General features: G+C 37.4%; 2 protein-coding genes across 2 annotated transcripts; one reads left to right on the forward strand and one right to left on the reverse strand.

The window, feature by feature from the left end:
- Nucleotides 1–567: 567 nt before the first annotated feature.
- LOC140168797 (armadillo-like helical domain containing protein 1) lies at nucleotides 568–15,937 on the reverse strand. Its single transcript, XM_072192214.1, has 12 exons — nucleotides 15,839–15,937; nucleotides 13,267–13,470; nucleotides 12,718–12,786; nucleotides 10,524–10,690; nucleotides 9,880–10,076; nucleotides 8,634–8,718; nucleotides 8,037–8,156; nucleotides 7,168–7,240; nucleotides 6,056–6,185; nucleotides 5,771–5,848; nucleotides 4,232–4,313; nucleotides 568–2,649 (listed from the first exon to the last, which is right to left on the reverse strand). The coding sequence occupies exons 2-12, from the start codon at nucleotides 13,464–13,466 to the stop codon at nucleotides 2,630–2,632; spliced, it is 1,221 nt and encodes a 406-aa protein (XP_072048315.1). The 5' UTR covers nucleotides 13,467–13,470; nucleotides 15,839–15,937; the 3' UTR covers nucleotides 568–2,629.
- Nucleotides 15,938–18,154: 2,217 nt separating this feature from the next.
- Nucleotides 18,155–21,068, forward strand: LOC140168932 (transmembrane protein 53-like). The gene has a single exon (XM_072192276.1). It carries the CDS (start codon nucleotides 18,185–18,187, stop codon nucleotides 19,067–19,069), a length of 885 nt encoding a protein of 294 aa, XP_072048377.1. The 5' UTR covers nucleotides 18,155–18,184; the 3' UTR covers nucleotides 19,070–21,068.
- The last annotated feature ends 1,879 nt before the right edge of the window (nucleotides 21,069–22,947 follow it).

Genomic DNA, 22,947 nt, shown 5'->3' on the forward strand with positions numbered 1-22,947 from the left:
GGAAAATATTTGGGTTTTTTTTCCGTTCCGTTTCAGAAAAAAAGGAAACAAAATATATTTCCCCTTGCAATATGTACATTTCAAATGAATATAAAAAAGTTTGGGTTAAAAATGGAAAGGAAAAAAAAACCTTCCGATACCGGGTTTTGAACCGGGTATCTCTCGGGTAAAACAAAATGCGCTAACCGATTGAGCTAAATAGCCCACTGCGACCACCTTGGAATTGTATAACTATATACGGCGTACCGTCTCCTCAGCAGTTAGTATGGTTCGCTTTTTCACAGAATGTGTATGACGCGAAACCAAAGTAGCTGTTGAGGAGACTGATTTTCATTCATAATTCCCTGCCCAGAAATCGGAAGTAATATTTAGTATTTACAAAATGGTAGCCTGTAAAAACCGCTGTGTTTCATGATTTCTCCGGAAATACATCGACTTGGAGCGTCAAATTTCAGGATAGTAATGAGAAAAATAGTATCTATTATGTGGCACCAAAACCTCATCAACAATGGAAAAAATCGGGGGGGGGGGGGGATGATGCTGTCGATCGGTTACGGACCTTTAATTGAAATGCACCATTTTGATTAAGAAGAAAGAATAACAATGCAAATCAAAATAATGACAAACAACTGCCATACTATTCAATCAGAGATATATTTATTTATTGTTGAATATTATAAACATTGATGTCCCTCAATTTCTGACAAATATCTGCCTCCCAGGTAAAAACACAGTATCTAATATCAAAGGTCCTATCTGCAATAGCTGCCAGGTGTCATAATTTTTAGATGTATACAATATAGAATGCAGAAAGTGTCAAATATCAATAGGGCAGCTATAATTGCAGATATGCAAAATATCTAATTCTCGATCATGAGAGGTCATACCTTCCGAATGCTGTTGCATCAGCGGACTTTTCGTGGAACAACACGAAAGTGAACCAAAAGCGCGATTGGTCAAAGATGTGCTTGCGCCGTAAAGCGTGTGGTCTTTACATAGAACACCCAATGCAAATATCTGTGTGCACCCAAGTTGGCTCTCATGATCGAATATTAGATATTTTGCCTATAGCACTAATTCCTTCATATATATTATTTCTGTATTAGACCTAACCAATGCCCCCCCCCCCCTAATAAGCACCCCTACAGAATTTGTCAAGTGACAACTATTAGCACCCCTTTCCAACGCATCTGTACAACTAAATTCAATTCTGTCAAATATCTAAACCTTTTGGTTTTCAGAGATTAGCTGACTAAAGTTCAATTTTAGAGTACGGATTAGGATTGCAAACAGCTTTTGACAAGCATCCTTGAAATTGGGTGGATTCAAGCCACTTAAAAATCAATATTAGATTCTTTTGTGTTGTAAACTGTCATCTTTCTTTTGTCTGACATGTAACACAGGTGATAGAATGCAGTTTAAAATACCCTCCAAGGCTGCATCATTTCACATTTTAGGTGAAATGGTGCTGACGGGGACCCAGCTATGGCTGCCATTGAGGTGTAGGAATGCGTTAAATTGGATTCGTCTATCCGTTACTACTATTTATTTACCTTCATCACACCCCTGGTCCAAGAACATCACATGCTAAGAGGGTGCTGAGCAGTATGCTGAATTTGGGGTCTTGTACAACTACAATTCAATTCAGTCAAACATCTAAACCTTTCGGTTTTCATCCAAGAGATTAGCTGACTAAAGTTCAATTTTAGGGTACGGATTAGGATTGCAAACAGCTTTTGGTTAGCATCCTTTATAAAAGTTACTACTATTTATTTACCTTCATCAAACCTCCTGGTCCATGCACATCACATGCTAAGAGGGTGCTGAGGAGTATGCTGAATTTGGGGTCTTGTACAACTACAATTCAATTCAGTCAAACATCTAAACCTTTTGGTTTTCATCCAAGAAATTAGCTGACTAAAGTTCAATTTTAGGGTACGGATAAGAATTGCAAACAGCTTTTGGTTAGCATCCTTTATAAAAGTTACTACTATTTATTTACCTTCATCAAACCTCCTGGTCCATGCACATCACATGCTGAGAGGGTGCTGATGAGTACACATTTCATAAAGAAGTTATTTAACTGGACGGATTAAAGTTATGGACGGAATAAAATGCATCGTATACTATATTTTGGTAGCTTATTCACACACAAGTAAATATATACATTTGTACAAATTACAATATTAATAAAGAACCAGAGATGCCAGTCTGTGTTGTCAAAATATCCTGAAATGGCAAAAAATTTCCTGAAAAATGTACTTTGCCTATACATTTGTACAGGATCATCCGAGTAAAATTTCCTGAAATCAGGAAATTTCCTAAGACTGGCAACACTGAGAACATTGTCCCCAGTCACATTGGGTGATTCCAGTTGGAATCCATACACCCTCTATGAAAGACATAATATTCCACATATTGAGTGTGAATTTCAAATGGGGGTTTCCAGAATAGGTGAATCCATTTGAAATTCACACTCCCTGTTTGGGAGATTAAGGACATGTCTTTCATAGGGACTGTATGGATTTCAATTGGAATAGCTCATTAAACTGTTTTTTCTAATCACAGGCACAGGATATTTGTCAGCTATAATGGTAGATTTATCTTGTCCTTGTAGTAGTGCAGACTGTTATTCCATTCCATACGCAACTGAAACATTAAAGAACAAAACACAGAGTTGGTAAGAGACCATGGAGGAAAGAGATAAACAGAGAAAGTACCACCAGTCAAAGTCCCTGTGTATTGTATGCTACCAGTTCTCGCATATTCATGAGGGCCGATTGTTCAATTGTGCCGTGTCTAACAATCACGCCAGCGCTGCGTGCTTTAAATATCGCAATAGAGCGCCTTCGCGTATACGCAGTAAAATACCGGAAATTGTGTAGCAGTCTCGCCTGTCGCATTTCATGGAACACTCGGCCCTCATTATCGGATGAGGCGGAGACTTTGACTGGTGGTACGCGCTCTTTAGTCCTCTTTGTAAGAGACTCGCTGACACATACCAACAATGAGAGACAGTACACACTAGCATTTTAGTATCACATACTTTACCATATCAAATATAAAAGTGCATGGAGAGCAAAACATGCAAACACAAGAACATATTACACTATACAGTTCACAGCTGTCAGTATCATGGGCGTGGGGGGGGGTGTGTGGATGGGAGGTGTGTGGGTGGATGGTAGGGGTGTGTCAACAACAGAATTGAAAAAGCAATGGCCGGGGGGGTGGTCACTCACATATAAAGGTGTTACAGGTATGTGCCGTGGTCAAGGGTCCCTTTTTCAGACTCTTTGGCAGCTCCTTAAGACCCACATTTGCCTCATGCTCAAGTTCATTGAGCCTCAAACTCATTGAGTTTGAAAATTGACTCAAGTTCATTGAGTCAATTCAATGAGTTCATTCAGGCTCAAGTTCATTGAGCCTGAAAATTGAGCTCAAGTTTGGAAAAAATAAATTTTTAGCTCCAAAGCCTATAATTTGGCTCAAGTTTAGTTCACAGACCCCACAAAAATTTCAGTTCATCCTCTATTTTGCCCAAAAATCAGTTAAACTGGGCAAAACTGGGCAAAAACAGGTTTTTGCCACTTTCTCAGCAAGGGTCCTTCTTGTTTACAAACTTAAATCAACATTTGTACCCCCCCCCAAAAAAAAAATGTTAATTGTCATCAATCTTTTGGGTTGTTCTCTTACTTGGCACATTGATAATGATAATGACTAAATTTTCAAAATTGTCATCTTTGTCCTGAGTGGATCAGATCGAATCACATATCATCGGTCACATCGCATACTGATCTAAACGTAATCATTTCACATACAGAGCTATAAGTTTAATAGCATACTGGTGTTGAATTGTGCTTCAAACTTGCTTATTGCTCAATTAATTTTTCTCAACAGGGTATTTTTTATGAAGAAGACACTTCAAAGATTTAATTGTGGTGAAATTTACATGTCAATCTTTCGAGTAACATTGTTTAACATGGTAATAAACTTATAGCTCTGTATGTGAAACAATTTTAATGAAAATGGTATTAAACTTATAGCTCTGTATGTGATGTGTGACTGACGATATTTACACTTGTTTTCCTCTCTCTGTTATTCTGTTGTACAATAAATGCGTAAATTATTCAAGTACCTGATGTTCATGCTTGCTCTACTTTAATTTATCATGTTTTCTTAGTATTCTTACACTAAACATTTTACAGTGTTTTCTATATAATTGCATACTCACTTCCAGGTATGTTGACTTTGTTTGAGCGTAACACATCGGCTTGGACTGGATTCATACTCATGTACAGACTCTCAGGGTTAGTCTGGTAAATAAGAAAAACAAAACCAAAATTGATAATCATATTCACAATTCAGTTGAATGTCAATTTTAAAAAGAAAGAGAAACATGTGAGAGGGGGTGAGTGTTAGTGTTTGTGGGTGTGCTTTTGTAAACACAGACAAAGGAGGAAACATACATTGAAATTTGAATACTGTGTAACTGTAGATGCAGAGGAACTGCTGATGGGTCCTGTACAGTGTTTCTGGATCAAAAACAACAAACAAATTAATTAAGAATGTATTATAGCCATTGACCATAGCTGCCAGTATTGGGGCAGTACTTGGACAGAGTGAAAAACCTCAGAAGTGTATATCCATAGTTTGTTAAATAAAAACTCAACAGGGTAGATGTCCTTGCTTGCCAGTGTTTACATGAAGGCCCAGGAGGTTCTCATTACAATTGAAGGTACAGGGATGTGTCGCAAATATGGGTCATATTTTTGGCCATTTTGTATATCAATTACCCGCTTTTAGGCCAAATTGAAGAAAAAAAATTTGTAGCCAAATGTTTGAAATTTGCCAAAAAGTTTGAATTTTGGTACAGCGATGGATCAACATTTCCTGGAAAATTGGTATATGGATGGGTCCATTCTCAATGGCACATCCCTACCCAAACCAAACTTGAGTACCCCCTGGGCATGTTGGGGTGGCCGTGTATTTGTGCACATTCAGTAAAATATTAAAACATGTGATAGCTGAATACTCTTTTTTGTCCATTCAGTTTTGTGAATACAGACAAACAGATGGACTAACACTCTAACAAACTCACATACAGACAGATAAGAAATTAAATTCAATCTAGTCAACCAGATTATTCCAACATACCTTAGAGCAACCCATGTTGCAGTCAGTACCACTGACCAACAGCTGGGTTGTGATGTTAAACACCTTGATTCCCGATTACTTGCACCCAGATGGCTTCTTTTAATCCTCATTCGTACCACGGTGCCTCACAGTCAAGGACTTTGACACCCTTAAAGTCCACCTCGTGTTTGCTGGCTTTAAGATTTGTGTAAACAGCCAATTCTGCAGGACCCGAACTGGATTGTTGATCTTGTTGTAGCTTTTTCTTGAGTGGTTGGGATGTTTCTCCTATGTAAGCGTCTGTGCAGGTACAACTCTCTGCGCACTGTATACCATATACCAGTCCGCTCTGCCTGCCTTTGGGTTGCTTATCCTTGGGGTGGACTAAGGCCTGACGTCATCAGGAATCAAGGTGTTTATCATCACAACCCAGCTGAAGGTCAGTGGTACTGCTCCAAGGTATGTTGGATTGTTGGAATAATCTGATTTTCTAAATTGAATTTAAATCTCTCATTTTACGTTTACCAGATGATTGAGAGTATTCACAATTTGATACAGACAAACAGTATGACAGACAGACAGACAGACAAGATGGAATGAAGACAGATGGACACAAAGACAACATGGAAAAACTTACCATAAAGAGTTGATAGAGTACATCTCCCATTGCTTCTCTAATGTTTTCATTAACTATTGTGAATGTGCTTGCCAAGTACTGGGGGAAAAAGTTATGCAATATACTTAGAAGTTTATGGAAAATATTTAAAAAATATTTGTTGATACTTCAGTATTTGATTATAATCACGAGATCATTCTTAAAAGATAAACTTTCAAGAGATTTTATATTCAATGATGTGAATGCAGTACTAGGCATTTATCCCAATAACAGTGGTCTCAAAAACAATATTATTCAGCTTCTTACCTCTAATGTAATACTAGCTTGTCTCTGGCTGTCTGCATGGTCTTCATTACCCATTGCAACCATCAAATTATGCACACACCTCAGCTGGATAAGCTTCTCAGCAATGGGTCGGGATTCTTTTACTAGGATGCTAGAACAAGTAAAAGATAAACAGAGAGTCATCAAACTATGAAGCATTGTGGTATCACTATCACCTCACATTAGCAGCAGGGTTTTAGCTAGCTACCCGTCTGGCCGTCATTTTAGACGGCCAGTTTGCTCCTGGGACAGGCAAAATTAATGCATTTGACAGATGATATATTATAAATTGTGTGTTTTGAGAAGCTAATTGCCCTTTTTAGTAGACCTAATTTGTAGAACAAGGCCATTTCAGCACATATTTGAACTCTTTGAACCCCCAATGGGCTATGGATGTCTGGTAAATGTTTTTAAAGGTCAAATTAGGACAGGCAATTTTATTCAAATGACGGGCAACCCTCAATTTCTAGCTAAGACCCTGATTAGCAGTTTAATATTGGTGAATCTTATTAGGTTATCAAACTCCTACTCCTAAGGTCACGTTTCTGCAAACACTTAACAGACTTGTAAAGAGTCATGACTCGAGACTCGACTTTTCAAAAATGAAATGACTTGACACAGATTTTCCCCATAGAGATTGTACAGTGACTCGAGTCATTTGACTCGACTCGAGATATTGCAAGAAATAACTTGACTCGACCATGAAATGACTTGACTTGTTACAACTCTGCTTTATACACCTAGTATGAGTGTGCTTGTTTATCACATGCTCAAAGAGGTGGCTATCGTTGACTAAAAGCCAAGATATTTCATTAGAAAATGTCATGAAATAGTAAATTGTTCATGTCTTCAGGACATTGGATACTAGCTGTTACAAACATTGGCATTCCCCTGTGGACAAAAATAATCACTCTCTCTCTATGATGACAAAGCAGTAACATTTCACACTTTGCTGTCAACATGTTTACCACAACAGACCCTTTCGACCAAACTAACAAAACAAAACAAAAACAACAACAAAACATTTTATCAAACTGCTTTGTTGGCTTTGTCAATTTTTACGCTTTCAAAGAGGCCCGCAAGAAGCAACTTACCCTATCACCTTTGCTGCTGATGCCTGTTGTATGAACACAGGCAATGGTCGCTTTAGATCAGGTGCACTTGGATCTAAATCAAGAGTATCATAAGTAATATATCATTATCATTATTTCATAATTGCAAATAATATATTGACATTTATATACCATATTTAGTCAAATAAACGCCCGGGGTGTTACATTTTCCCAAGGGGGGCGTTTATTAGAGGTCATTTTAGCACGACAATTCCCGTTAAAATCATTAGGTAAGCTTAAAAGTCACGCTAAAATGACGAAATATGAACTTTTGACACTGACTTTTGGTTCACTTCCGGGTTTACGATGCAGATTTTCGCCACTTATTGACACTATTATTGACCATGTGGGCAACTTGGTAAGCTTACTACACAAGATAGCATGGAAATATCGGAATTTTTGAAACATCTTGGTTGAAAAAAGTGGTGGGGGGGCGTTTATTTGAGGGGGGGCGACTATTTGACGAAATACGGTAGGTGATCTGAAAAAACGGAAAGAGTGGAAGAAGTTGTGATACAAGGCTAGTTTGAATAGAATTCAAATATTCAAATAACTACAGAATTTAAGAAGAAAAAAGGGTATCTTTTGTTTTGTAGGAATTAGTTAATTGATGATGAATTGGCCAATGCTGATTGATAAATCAATCCAATCCAATCAATCAATCAATCAATCAAAATATTGATCATCTGACTGACTAATCAAGCAATCAATCCATACTAATTAATTCCTATTTATTTAATGATGGATTGATCAAGCTTTTGACTGGCTAATCAACTAATAAAAAAAATGATCGACCAACTGATTGATCAATCAATCAACAAATCAATCGATCTTTCAATAAGCCAACTTACCATCTAGTATTTCAGGTCTTTTCAGAAGCTCATCTTTCCTAGGTACCAATGCACTGACTAAACTCAGCAGGAGTTGATCCTGTACATCATATTCCATCAGGTCCTTGATCAACTCAATAACTGGTAAGAACAAAATAAAAATACAAATAATTGAACGGAACTCAGACGGAAAGATTACTTTCTTGAACTCCACTAGTCTTGTAGATCACAATTTTATAAAATTACACACTTAGATTAATCATACAACTTTGCTAGGATTTAGCTTGTTTACACACACTCGCATTACTTTTCCCTTTTCTTTTTCCCCTTCTTATTATTTGTTCATCTGGGATGTGCAATCTAATTAATCATCATTGTAGCTGGGTTCAAGATGATATTCTAATTGCCTATTTCTACAGATTTAATTTTTACAAGTCATTCCCATAAACCATTTCAACAATATTATTCATGGAAGGTCACTTATGTAACAGGTATTTGAAATTATAAAATCAAGTTTCCAAGGGGCATTCATCTTGAACAAAACAACAACCAGACACACTTTTGGAGTAAAAAAAAATGAGAATATTATGTAATTATACTGTACTGACTATTCCTTACCTTCAAACTGTACCTCCAGATGATAAGATTTCAATAGGGTTACTAATGGATCTACAATGCTAGGGTTAGCTTGACCAACAATTTTCTGTCAAAGAAATATAATAACAGAAGTAGTGTAAACATGATACCACAAATCTTCTAATACTGTAGAATTCCATCATCTACAAGCAAATTAATGCCTGTAAATGAGATTTTTTGACGAAAGAGACAAAAGTTTTGTGGAGGGTGTCTGCCATTTGTCTCTTTCATCAAAAAGAAAACTTCACTTATTGGCATTTATTAGCAATTATATGCTTGTACAAGGAATTCTACCATGTTATATCTACAACTTACAGTACTTGTTTTTGTAGTATATGTCACTCAATGGCTTCCATCTTTTTACAGAACTTCATTGAATGATCCTCTTTTCCCTCAATTTTTCCTGAGAAATTTGTCACTAAGTAAAAATTGATACTCAAATAGGCACGGATACACCACTTTTATATGTGAAAATCATCTTTAATTTGAAAATGTTCAGTTTGACTTTCATATCAAAGAAAGTAATATGCACCCTCTTGAAATTACTAATAAGCCCCCCCCCCCTAGAATGATGCTCTCATTCGTCACATTCTGTGTTGACAACTGAAAAACGAATGTGTTAAAAAAGTGACAAACTTACCATCAGAATCTAGCTGGTGGTCTGAGAATGTGCAGTTGTGTCCAAATTAAACCTTTGACCGCATTTATTTTCAGCACATATGTGACACGATCAAGGGAAATGAGTCGGATGTCGCTAATATTGATTTTGAGATATTGGCAAAGAAAGTGTTAAAATTCTTTTGTTTTATATTGTTTTCAGCGATTGATAAATTGATGTACCTTTGCAAAGCAAAGTTGTATCAACATGGGGTTTTCAGTTTCAGAAAGCTCTAAGTGTCCTCTTTAGAAACATGTAAAACTCATTTTCGACCATGGTCGACATGTGACTTATTCCCTTGATCATTTCACATATATTTAGAACAGCAGAGTGATCCTGTCACTACAGGAAGGACACAGGTGCCGACAGAAGTCGCGCTATGGCGTACAACGAAAGTGGTGCCAAAATATTTTTGTGAGTCAAACAAACGATAAATTTTTAAGTTGTTACTACAAGCATAAAGCAAATAACATGGGCAGTTGCAGGTGGTGAGGGATTCAGTCTAGCCCCCCCATGTTGATTAGATCAAATATGGTATTAAGAACTAATCAAAGTACACTGGTGTATTACCTGTACTATTCTGAGTGTCTGTGCAGCCATCTGCTGTGCTTTAGGTGAGCTAGCTGGTAAGAGTGCAATGAGCCCTTTGTAAACTTGGTTTTCAAATTTAGGATTGCCTTGAGCTAGTGTCTGTAATGCAGTCCTGGCACACTCCTGGGTTTCCTCAGATCTGGAACGAGCTAAACATTCTGCTATTGCACGGATACCTGGAAATAGTTGTATTCAATTGGTATAGACAGATTAGTTGGTTTTAGTATACCCTTACCAAACTTGAATGCATTCCTGTTGCATTCGGAATGCATTCGGCAGCATTGTGGTAGAATGCATTATGAATCCTAACAACCACAACCTATATAACCACAACCATAAGGTCGCCATGCTTAGCTTTTGTTGTCGAATGCATCCAAAAAAAGTTGTTTTCAATATGGACGAAATATTTAAATGAGCTCCAAATGCATTCGAATGCAAATTGCATATGTGTCTAATCTAAATACTTGATTTTGGTTGCCATCTTATTGGCTCCTGTTTAATTGCATATGTTATTAGCAATGCCTACACTAAGGAACTCAGACACAACATGTTTTGCCTTTTCCTTGTTACTTTTTTACTTTGGTTATCCACAGGGATCAGTTCTGGGTCCCTTCAGTACTTACCATAGCTTTCACAGATGAGTTCCTTGTATTTGCGTCCAGAATTAGCAATACACATTAACACTCTAAGAGCTTGTGCTTTATCATCTTCTTTAGCTTGTTTCAGCCCCAATATTTCTAGTAATGTAAGGACTCCACCAACTTCCAAGAACTCTGCTAGAAATTTGTGCCTGTTAGACAAAAGTACAAAGAAGACACTTTAAGACCTGGGTGTTCTGCAAAGACTGGTTATGTAGTATTAAATGACTGTAATCTTAGAAATATGTGTTAGAACACTTTAAAGGCCTTATTGGAAATGGTCCCCCGTACAATGTTGGCATGCCCAATATGCTCATCTTCCAATTCTTCACCATATCTTCTCCCAACATTGTTTGGTGGGGAAAGGGGAGGGGGTACACATAAGATGAACAATGACATAACACTATTATAATTTTTAGTTTCCAGTGACTCGTATAGCATAAGCACTATAATACTTCGAACATGGAAATCCGAGTAGGTGTTCGAACACATTCTTTCCAGGATTGTAGGTCACTTTAGTATCATAATGCTCCTGGGAGGCTTTTCTAAGCCATTAAAATGTGCACTCATGTGAATCTTCATGTCTTATACCAAAATTCAAACTTTTTGGTGTCATTGGTCTAGTCCAGTTGAAATCTGTGTACACCACAGAATTAAACCAGAGAACCAGGACTCGACCGCCATCTTGATACAGGCATGGAGCAAAAATTGGGGGTATTCGGTTTTCCTCGGAATGCACTCGAGGCATTCGTTGTCATGCAAGTGCGACATGGATGAAGGGCGCATTTGAGAGTCGCACATGATGCGACATGCACGCGAGTACCAAGACGCATCAGATGAGACGCAGAATTGTTTTCGTTCGTCTCTGCGCACCGTCGGTAAGGACCCGAATACCCCCAATTTTCTCCCCATAGCTGACGGTGCGATTGTACGTGGCGGTATAGGGAGTCCCGGTTCTCCTTCTCTAATTCTGTGGTGTACACCCTCTATGGAAAACATGACCTTATCTCCCACACAGGGAGAGTGAATCTCAAATGAGTTTACCAGAGTGGGTTGACTCCATTTGAAATCTACAGCCCCCGGCTACAGCCCCCCTTGTGTGAGATTTTACCTTAAAAGTAATGGCTTCCATAGAAGGTGTATAGATTTCAAATGGAATAGCCCAATTGGCAAACACTTGACAATTGATTTCTGGTCCCAAAGTTATAGGTCTGACTTGAACATGAGGAATGTAAACAGTTTGAAAATGTACAGAAATTGGTACATGATGCTTTTCTGCAAAAAGTAACTCACATGCTAAAGTAGAAGTTCAAAATAACATGTTTATACATGTACACTTCTTTGTATGCCAAAAGAATAGTGACAAAAAATAAACATCTCAAAAAAAGTAACTAACCCCCCTTAAATAATGGCCATTATTAAAAAAGGGGCAATTGTATTACAAATCCGTAAAATGCGTTGGAATCAGAGTTTATTTCTGCCCATTTTGACACCTCATTTGATACGATCAGGGGTCGCATTTAAGGAGTCTGCTCGTCCAGGGACTCCTTATTTTTTTATTTTGGCCATTTTGGACTCCTTAGATCACAAGTTGAAAGTGACCAAAGGGTCCTATAAAAACTGTATGGACTCCTTAATTTTACGATGCACAGAGGCATAATTCAGTATAAGAATAGAATTTCGGACAGATGGACTCCATAAATTCTCATTGGTCCCCTTAAATCTGGTTTTGCAGGTACCAAAGGGTCCAGAAAAATTAAATTGGACCCCTTGATTTTTTGTGCTTGTGCTACCCCTGGATACGATAGCCCAGAAAACAATAAAACACCGGTCAACTTAATGTAGTGAGGTCCAGATTTAAAAGTTGCACTTACATACAAATTTTTACAAAACAAAAACACTCAGATATCATTACACAGATTTCCTTCCATTACACTGAATACAAAATCAATACAATTTACTGCAACTTTCAAATCTGGGTGTCTTGGGATTGATTTAAATGTACGCTGTGACGTCAATATTTAGTCAATTGCTGCAAATGAGGTGTCAAAATGTGCAGAAATAAATTCTGCTTCCAACGCATTTTACAGATCTGTAATACAATCACCCGTTTTTGAATAATGGTCATTATTTAAGGGGGGTTAGTTACTTTTTTTGATATGTTTATTATAATACTCACCCACTGGAAGCTGAGAGAAATATTGTCAGAGCTTGGAGTTGTAGATTTAAACATGTCCCTACCATGTATCTATTTAGGATTATGGTTAAGGTTATAACAATCATATAAACATATTTAACATGTATTAAACTTATAATGTCACATAATTTATATTGTTGTTTTCAGTCACAATGACTCATTAAAAGATGCCATTTTTAAAGTAAGTTGCACTTTGGTCCATTCAACTCTATTTATAAGTATGCAGTCAGATGCATAATTGAATCTAAATTTGGCAGAATTTTCCCTCAGAAATAAGAATGACCAACAGATGCAAACAAACACACAGTCACAGACACACACACCAAGTGAATCTATAGATAAACTACACACAAAGTGAATAAATACAAATAAACAATGAAAATTGACTCCTGTGTATTTTCTTTTACGCAAAATTCTGTAAAACTGGCTATATCTTTTAAAATTGCAAATTTAAAAAAAATTTGCAATTTTAAATCAAATCAAAACAAAACAAAACAAACAGAGAAATTGACAGTCAATCGTAAAGGATACGATAATCGTAGCCAAGCTGTTATTCTAGTCAGAAATAAACTAGCTGCTTGTGCGAATTCTGACTCCAATTCTGGTCCGGTCTTAGCCTGGTTTCTGTTGACAAAATCTGCCAGGATTCTTGCCCTGACTACCTTGGAGCCTTTATCCCATTCACTGAGTAAACTATTCACAGAACTAATGGCTGGGCCTGTACTGGACATCGTGCTGTTCAAAAATGCAGTGGTTATTGATGGAATTTTAATAAATGAAATACATACATGTAAATATGTTAGCAATTTAAAACGACACAACAATATGAGATCAGATCAAGCTTACTGAGTCGTTTGATTTAGAGATAAATAGCCAATTCAACTTCTTCTGTATTTCATCATTGTTCCGAGTAATACCGTACTGACTCAAGTATAGTCCCACCCCGTTTTTGGGTGAACATTTTTCAAAATTGGGGGTGGGACTATATACTCGAATTTCAAAACAAAAAAAAAATTAAAAAAATTGAATTTTGCACAAAGTTTTGTGTTTTAATATGAAAATTGATACTTTGTTTTCATGTCATAATCTATTAATGATATCAAAATGCATTCAAATTCAATGCATTTTGATATCATTAATAGAATATGGGGGTGGGACTTTACTCGAAGGTGGGACTATACTCGCGTCAGTACGGTACTTTTTAAGTTATAACTTTAGAACCTTGAGCAGTTTGAGCGAAATCTATTTATAACTTAATATTTAAATCGGACAAGAACTGAAAAAAAAAAGTTTTTTCAGCAAAAACAGAGCCATTTGACCAGTAGGTTTTTGTAAAATCAGTGCTTCCATATGTTGCGTCGCGCATGCAGATAAGTGTTATGCGTATGCATAGCGAATTTGTGTGTTAACAAAATGCGCGAATCCTATGCAATGCGATGTGTTGTTGCGCCTGTGTACCCCGCTTAATATTTCACTATTTCAAATTAGTACAACAAGTCATACCTAGAATATTTTCTCAATTTGAATTTTATCCTTTTTAGGTATGACTGCTTTTACCGTAAAATTTGCATCAATTCCTGATGTCATGATATGTGCGCCATGTTTTTTTGGCTCCGCGATTGCCGATTACATAGACCAGACCCGAGACGAGAGCAACTGGTAACCAGCGAACCTGTGCAGTACCAGGCTGCTATTCAAGGGGGCGCAACACTAAATCACTACGCATTTTATGTAAGAACGAAATTCGGCTAATATAGTCCATAGTGAGTATGAGATTGTAGCGACCATATCCACCGACATGTTCACTTCAAATCACTCAATATCAGCTCATATGAATTCGACAAGTGTCTTCAATGATAACATGCAGAAAAAACCGGACATTTTATCTCAAAAGCAAATTCTCTGTGGCGGATGAAGATAACTTCCGATTTTGAAATGTGAGTGGTGAATTTAGTATATTTTTAGGCCATATTTTTTGCACCGTGAAATAGCGAAAAAAGTCAACGGTCATCGATATATGCCGACAAATGTTTTGGAATCTACAGAAACAGAGCTTTAATTTGATACCAAATTTATTTTTCCAAGTATTGCAGGGACGCCAGGAATGGCGATCGAAGTAGGCTAGTTCACCACATAAACTTGTATGGCTCAAAATTCGTACCGCTCGCCATTAAGTTTACTGCTTTCTGTGTTTTGAAATTTGTTGACGTTTTAACGATCCCCGATTCCCGGTCGATTATTTTAGCTGTGTCACGTCACATGCATGACGCTGGTGGGTACCAACCAAACTTCAGGAAAAAAAAAACCCTTGATCGCCGATAACGATGTGATATGGGACTTACATAGGATTACACAGAGATATTTCTTGCCAAAATTTGACCATTTCTAGGCAAGTTGGCCCTTCTTTGTCTGCGTTATGTGAAAAAGGACAGTCTTAAGTAAGTATAAGTGCAACGCTTTTGATGTTTTGATGTTTCGGGAGAATGGGAGGGATCATAATAAAAAAATGATGGTGCCTATTCTTGACTGTGTAATATTCCTTCACCACATTGCCGTACGGTAACAGTCTTATACGATGGACAGATAGTATCAGTTTGTGAATGAGGACATCGTATAAGTTCCTTGTACTAGAAGTAGGCCCAAATCACACGTTATCCTATGGGACGCTAATTTAGTGTTGCGCCCCCTCAATTGCGTGGTGCATGGGTGACATGTATTTTCAATGTAAAATGCCTATACGGTGATCCACCCAAAATAAAAAAATCACCGTATAGATCCCTGTACTAATTTCAAAATAGTGAAAATAAATTAAATCCATAAAATAGTGCAGTTGGGTTTACAAATCTGGATTTTCTTTCTTTGTATTGATAAAAAAACATTACAAATTACATACATATCAAAAAAAGCTCAATTTCGCAAAAGAAACAACCGCGTTAAACAATACAAATTAAAATAATTTTTAAGCTTATTCATGATCATAATTTTTTGAAGTAAATGAAGCTTACTTGAAATATGGAGTTGAGATTTTAGTCTGACTGAGCTGAGTGTCTTGACTTGAGTTTATTCCTGAATGAAACCAGCCCACGTTTATTATTACCTTTACCTTGATTCTTATACAATGTATGGAGCAAAATTCGTTATAATTTGTACACAAGATCAGCTGCATTTCCCCATTTTGTTTACATGTTGCTAGATGAGTGAGCCCTCTATTGATGAAATACAGAAATGTTGGGTTATTCCATTTCAAATTAGGGGTGATCCCATTTAATCGGAAACTAACTTCTAGTGTATAGAAATCCCTTGGAAAAAATGCCTTCAAGTTCAAATTCCTGCCATTTGAATTTGTATAGTTAACACTGATTGTGAGCTGTTCGTACGAAAATTAATAAAAATATGCAAGAAATTTAGCTTCACTTCTTCAGTTTAGCCCTCAACCTGGCTTTGGCCTACTCAACTTTTTATATCATGCATTTTATTTCAGTCAAAGTTTTCACTAAATATTGTCCATAGTTACATTGTAGGCTTCAATTTTTGAACAATGCTCTGACAAGAAGAAGCTCTTGGATTTAAATCCGGGGATTAACCCCCAGGAGGCCTGGCACTCAAGTGTTCATGATGAAGATGGCCCGCTCCTTGCTACACTCAAGCTTCTAATTAAACTTCTGTAGACCTTAGGGACCGTTCACAAACACTTGTTAGGGGGGGCCTGATGCAAAAAAATTTCATCGCGAAAATTATGGGTCAACCCCATATTAGAAAAGCATATAAACTCAATTTTCCCAGGAAAATTTGTGGTCATTTTTTTCAGGCCTCCCCCCTTAGGAGGGTCAAAAATTTCAGGGCCCCCCTTTTGCATCAGCCCCCCCTTACAAGTGTTTGTGAACGGTCCCAGTATAATATTGCGAAGACCGAATTAAAACTTAAAAGACTATAATATATATATATATATAATATTATATACTAAGTTTGCATATGATGTTATGATGTCCTGTCAACCAGACCAAAAATGCCATACTGTGCAGCTGGGTCAGCAACCAAATCCATTTTTGCACCATATTTCATCAGATTAGCTTCACTATGGCAAATTTTTGCGCACACTTGTACCAATACCATAAACTTATCCCTTGATTTTGACTGTTCGCAGCTCCAAAAGTCCCCATTTTACTTGTTCGCAGCCTGGTTCACACCCGGGTTCACAACTCCAAAAGATCCCCTTTTACCGGTACGCCATCAGCTCCCAAAGACCCACCACCTCAAAATTTTTGATGTGCCCCCCACTCATGTGAACGCCATTGGTCACCTGTCACATCCAATTATAATTTGGTTCACCTCAAGTTTGGTAGTGACGTCAATGCTTCTTCGTGGTTGCGCTGCACTAGCATGCCAACAAAATGCTCATGTACGCGTACGTGCACACTCCGGGCGTTTAACTTTACGTGCGCGATTTGATACTGCGGCACAGGAAATACGCACATACCAGTGGCGTACCGTGGCCGTTCCTACCCCGGGGGCTGAAGAAAATTAAATTTTGCCGCCCCTTCCTCAAAAGCCCGAAAAGGTTAACCCAATTTTTTTTCGGTGGTTTGAAAAAGTGAAGAGCTAGTGCCCTAAAGCAACACATTTCAGGGTCTTAGCTAGCTACCCGTCTGGCCGTCATTTTAGACGGGGAATTTGCTCCTGGGACGGGCAAAATTAATGCCTTTGACAGATGCTATATTATAAATTGTATGTTTTGAGAAGCTAATTGATCTTTTTAGTAGACCCAATTTGTATAACAAGGCCATATAAGCACACATTTGAACTTTTTGAACCCCCAATGGGCTATAGATGTCTGGTAAATGTTTTAAAGGTCAAATTAGGACAGGCAATTTTATTCAAATGACGGGCAACCCTCAATTTCTAGCTAAGACCCTGACACATTTTGATGTATAGTACCATTTTTTCACAAATTTTTATACTTTTTAAAATTGTTTTCACCCTTTTTTTTGCTAATTCTTTTTGCCACCCCTTCTTCCGCCGCCCCTCTTTTTGGCGCCCCTTCTTCTTCCGCCGCCCGGCCCGCCCCTTCGTTTTGGCCGCCACCTGCTTTTACCCCAGGAGGCTCGCGCCGCCAAAGCCCCCCCCCCAAAAAAAATACGCGCATGCATACGTCACTACCAAACTTGAGATGAACCAAATTATAGTGAGGTGCCATGGGTTAAAGATATTAAATAGCGAGGCTTCCCACCGGTGGCCACCCCACCCGCTAAGGTCTTTGTCACCCTCCATCTCAAAAAATAAATCGGAATTGATAAGTTATAACAAAAATTCTTGTCAGTCACCATCTTTCTCAAAAATATCCAGGGCTCTAACTTGAAAATCCTACATTTTGGTATAAAAGTATTTCAGTTAGGCAACACACAATAGGACAACGAGTAGGCAACACCATTCCTTACCGGCGAAAGAGAAAATGGCCGAAGATCTGGAGTATCATGCTACTTTTCCTCCGAATGTTTCCACCGAAGACACCGAAGGTGGTGGAGAATATCCTGCCAGGAGTGGCAGAAATGAACCTTTGGTTATTCTTTTAGGATGGGTTGGCTGTGTAGACAAACATTTAGCTAAATATAGCGCAATATACCAATCTAAAGGCCACGCAACAATCCGCTATACCGCACCACCTGAACAGCACTTTTACAAGGCAGAAAGACTGCAAGAAACATCAGTGAAGATTTTGGAACTGATTTTCGATTTAGGTTTAGAGGAAAGTCCAATTTTCTTCCATGTTTTCAGTAATGGTGGTTGTGCTCTTTATCGTCATATCACAGAAACCGTCCATGGACCTTTCGCAGCTGAATTTGCAGCCTTGAACATTGCAGGCTGCGTGTACGATAGTTGCCCAACACAACCTACAGTCAGGTCGGGTATCCGCGCATTGTCTGCTATGGACCCAAAAGCTGGGTTCTTCACAAAACTTGCCAGAATTATAGCATTTGTTATATTGAATCTACTCAGTGTATTCATTCCATCTACTTGGGAGGCGCGTAAAGCTCGGAAAGGATACATCAAAGCTCTAAAAGAAGATCGTGCACGTTTTCCACAGTTGTACTTTTACTCGAAAGCAGATAAACTTTGTCCGTGGAAAATGATTGAAGATGTGATTGCAGCAAGAGGAGAACTTGGGGTAGATGTGAGGCAAATATGCTGGGAGGACTCAGAACATTGTGCACATTTGTTGAAGCATGAGGACGAATATGTGAAAGTATGTCATGATTTTGTGGACAACTGCTTGCAGAATATTTTGGATTCAGTTGATACAGACAGTCAATCCGGGAGTCAATCATACAGTGACTAAAACAGATCACCAGGGATTTCAGATGGTGTATTAAAGAGAAGAAATCTACAGACAGACCTCTACTATTATTTGTAGTACAGTACTAACTGTTAACTGCCATGACTACATGTAATACTAAAATGCAGTAAACCTTTGATGAGCGCGTATTGTAAGGATACATCGCGTATTTACTGCGTTGCACGCACTTGTCTCTGATTGGCTGCTAAGACGATATGTTATTGCTGAGTGGAAATTTATGAATGAACTGTGCGCCGTACGCGTTGTTAGCGCCGAATTTGCAACATCACGGTAGTCGCGCTCGTCAAAGGTTTGCTGCATTTGATTATATGACTGTGTTGTATTAATTCGCTCAGGACTCAAGTACATTGTAGCTTCCCAGCAAACACTAACAGAAAATGCCAGGTTATATATTTTAAAAAGGTATAAAAATAATATACATTCAGAATTAGAAAATATTTTTGAAAACTCAGGGGTTCAGATTTGCAATCAATTGCGGGAACCTGTTTAGGTTCTCGTAAAGAGCTTTTGCGAGAACCTTTGGTTCTCATCGAAACCAGGCTACACAACATGCGATCTGAGACTTGGGAGGCTTACGAGAACCAATTTGGGTTCTCCTAGTTGTAATCCAGCGAGAACCTTCAGGAGAACCGGTTCTCGGGTTCTCCTCGGATTTGAATCCCTGAAACTAATGCAAAACATTCCAACATAATGTTGTTAAGTGTTGGCAAAATATTTGCCAAAAAATATTTTGCAATTAAACATTTTGACAACACATTGTAAAATGTTCTAGTGTTTGTTCATATGAAATATTTTTAAATGGTTTTTATGACCTTAATATTATAACCCCAAAAAATGGATGACCAAAACCAAAACGTGTTTATATCATGTTTATAATGTTTTAAAAAATTGTCTGTGTTTGCTGGGTGACAAGTTACATTTGTGTGGGCTATTTTGAATATCAGATTTAATGGAATTTGTGGCCTGTACAAATTGCTTTTAGGCTAGCCCCTGTGTGTTTTAATTTTTAGCCCAGATTTTTAGCCCTGTAATATGCTACTCTAGTTCTAGTACTGTGTTGTACTACATGTACAATGTACAACCTACAGGCTGCAACCAGTTTCCAGAAGCTTCCGGACACCCTTTTCCACCCCTCAGAAACTGGACTGAAGTCCAAAGTTCAAAACAAAAATGGTCAATTGACAATTGTAGAAGATTAAAACAGCCTGCAAGAGAGCCCAAATCTTGCACTTTGCTATGAGTTGTGCTGTACTGTACATAATGATGGCACGATCAACAGGAATGAGACTCATTTATAATGTTGTTATTATCTTTTAAAATTTATTTAGGCAGGGTAGCTCTTTCAGTCATTCAGTGTCAAAGCACTGATTTCCAAGAGAGGCCTTGCAAGCACACAACATTTGGTAATGAATTAAAACAGTTGATGCACTAGATTGTCAATCTTTAAAACTTCATAATCGTAAGTCCCAATTTTAGTGGAGTTAAAACCGGTCAACCATACTTTTAACAAACTTTAAAGTGTGAATAAATAATGAACAAAAATCAAAATTGAAAATTATATGTAAATGATTAAACTCGTCATTCCTCATGATTGTGTCACAAATCTTAAACCATTTTTTTAGGGGCCTGAGCTTTCAATCATAGCAGGATCTTTTATCAATAGTGCTGCATAATGGTGAATTATAGCAAAATTTTTAAATTTTTGTGAAAAGTGGGAAATTTGGCTCAGATGTAGTATTCAGTCAGGTGAACAATTCTAGGGGGAGGGCCAAAAATATTTTGTCCAATATGGCCGCCATAGAGGTCATCAAACTTTATACAGGGAAAAAATTCAAAGTTGTTCAAATTGAGTTATAAACCATGCCAACGTGTTCCCCTGGTCACAAGGATCCAGAAAAAGTATAGTTTGACCTATCTGTGATCATGATGTACGGTTCTTAAGTTATGAGCAAAAAGGTCAAAAGTCAAGGTTTGATCTCTACAGGGCTCAAATTTGAAAACTTGCTCCGATTGTTACCAAAATGGTCTCAAATTGTTCTCAAACTCGAATTTTTCCCTGTATATAGTTCGATGACCTCTATAGCGACCATATTGGACAAAATATTTTTGCCCCCCAGAATTGTTCACCAGACTGAATACTACATCTGAGCCAAATTTCACACTTTTCACCAAACTTTAACAATTGGTGTCACCGTTCTGCAGCACTACAAAGGCAGTGACCAATCTATTAAAATCTACAGTTGAAACTAGGCCTACTCTTGTTTAACCCGAAGTTTCCTGGGCTGATGGTTTGAGCTTGTGTTATCTGGAGTGTGTTTTATCAGGTTAAATGTGTATAAACATAAAAACTTGGAACTTTAAAAGCACATAACGTGCATGTATGTAAGTTTGAATATAATTAAAATAAACCCTAGAAACTGAGAAATGTTAAAATGAGCTTACAATGTTAGTCTGAACAGGGAAATGGTCTGAATTAGGATTAAATTTTGAATTGATTTTTTTGAAGTCACAACTAAAGTTGTTCAACTATATATTCAACAATTATTCAATTATTACACCAAATGTTTGTACACTGAAATAGCAATAATTTATGAGAGATTCTAATTATTATATTGTTCCCAGTAGTACTGCTACTGTATGGTATTTCAAAATAAGTTTAAAAACTACATTCCCTTAAATGTACAACAAAACAGTACATCCTTATGATCCTGTATACTATTTATGTAAATGTGAACTTAAATGCAGCTTCCTTTCTATTTAATATCCATGTACAAAAACAAAAGGAATTTACTCCTTGACTTGAACTTCTTTCTGTGAGCTGAAGTGTGCTGATGTTTAATTGAATTATAATATGTTACCTCAAATTTATGGTACTAATGTTTAATGTACTTTCATGTTTTGAATCTTTAAACATTTTGATCAATAAATTATATGATCTGTATTTTGAATATTGCTGTGTGATTGTTTTCAAATTACTACATTGTATGGCCTGTTGTTAGAGGATTGTAAGTCCAGTGGTGGTGCCCCCAAATGAGCTAATTTTGTTTTTGTTTCTTTGATTAGTTTGATATGTATGCTTTGGTATATCCTGATCAATATTAATTGATTGACCCCACCCATCCAGGGACCCTAGGCTAGTAATATTAGAACAAACCAACACTACATGTAGTCTGATTTTAACAAAAATGGACTCAAATTGGTCATCTTGCAAAGAAATTAATTAATATTAGTTTGCACTGTTTAGGACCCATGTGAAGCCCAAAATATGACCTTTGACCTTTTTGCTAATAACTTGTGAATCCTTATGACTAGAAGAATACTTTGGTAGTTTTTAAAAAGATTGTTCTAGCAATTTTGAAATTTGACCCATGTATGACTTTTCCCCGCCAAAAACTACCTTTCCGCTAAGTATATTTACATAGATTTGTACTTTTGGTATATTCAGAGGACATCTCTAAAATGCATGTTTAGATTGACTGCAAGGCATTTTTGTTTATAGGACATCATCAAACTTGGTAGTTCTCTGACACAATAAGATGTAAAAAGAACCAAACAAGTTTAGTATTATATTAGGGCATAAAAAGTGGATTTTAGGTGAACCAGTGAATGGTATAAAGGCCTAATATATCCCGGGTGCAAAGGTCTAATTTTTCACCAGTCCCTAAAAAGAGCCAATTTTCATATGCTGGTGCTATCTGTGCGAATTAAGTACCCAAATCTGATCTTACAAGTACAACACATGCCTATTCTGATCAATATTTGTTGGCATGTCAAAAAAAAAAAAAAGGTAGGGGGCAACAAAAGTTTGGCAGACCATTTTGAAAATTCACCACATTGTGGGAACACATAATTATTCCACT

The sequence above is a fragment of the Amphiura filiformis genome, chromosome 1 (genome assembly GCF_039555335.1).
Source record: "Amphiura filiformis chromosome 1, Afil_fr2py, whole genome shotgun sequence".
In the NCBI taxonomy this organism is placed as follows: Eukaryota; Metazoa; Echinodermata; class Ophiuroidea; order Amphilepidida; family Amphiuridae; genus Amphiura; species Amphiura filiformis.

Excerpts from the sequence above, each read along its gene's own strand:
- LOC140168797 (XM_072192214.1), bottom strand. The coding sequence starts at position 13,466 with ATGTCCAGTACAGGCCCAGCCATTAGTTCTGTGAATAGTTTACTCAGT. Across the intron at positions 10,691-12,717 it reads TTTCTCTCAGCTTCCAGTGG|GCACAAATTTCTAGCAGAGT; the intron begins GTGAGTATTATA and ends TTTGTCTAACAG. Across the intron at positions 7,241-8,036 it reads AAGACCTGAAATACTAGATG|ATCCAAGTGCACCTGATCTA; the intron begins GTAAGTTGGCTT and ends CTCTTGATTTAG.
- LOC140168932 (XM_072192276.1), top strand. The coding sequence starts at position 18,185 with ATGGCCGAAGATCTGGAGTATCATGCTACTTTTCCTCCGAATGTTTCC.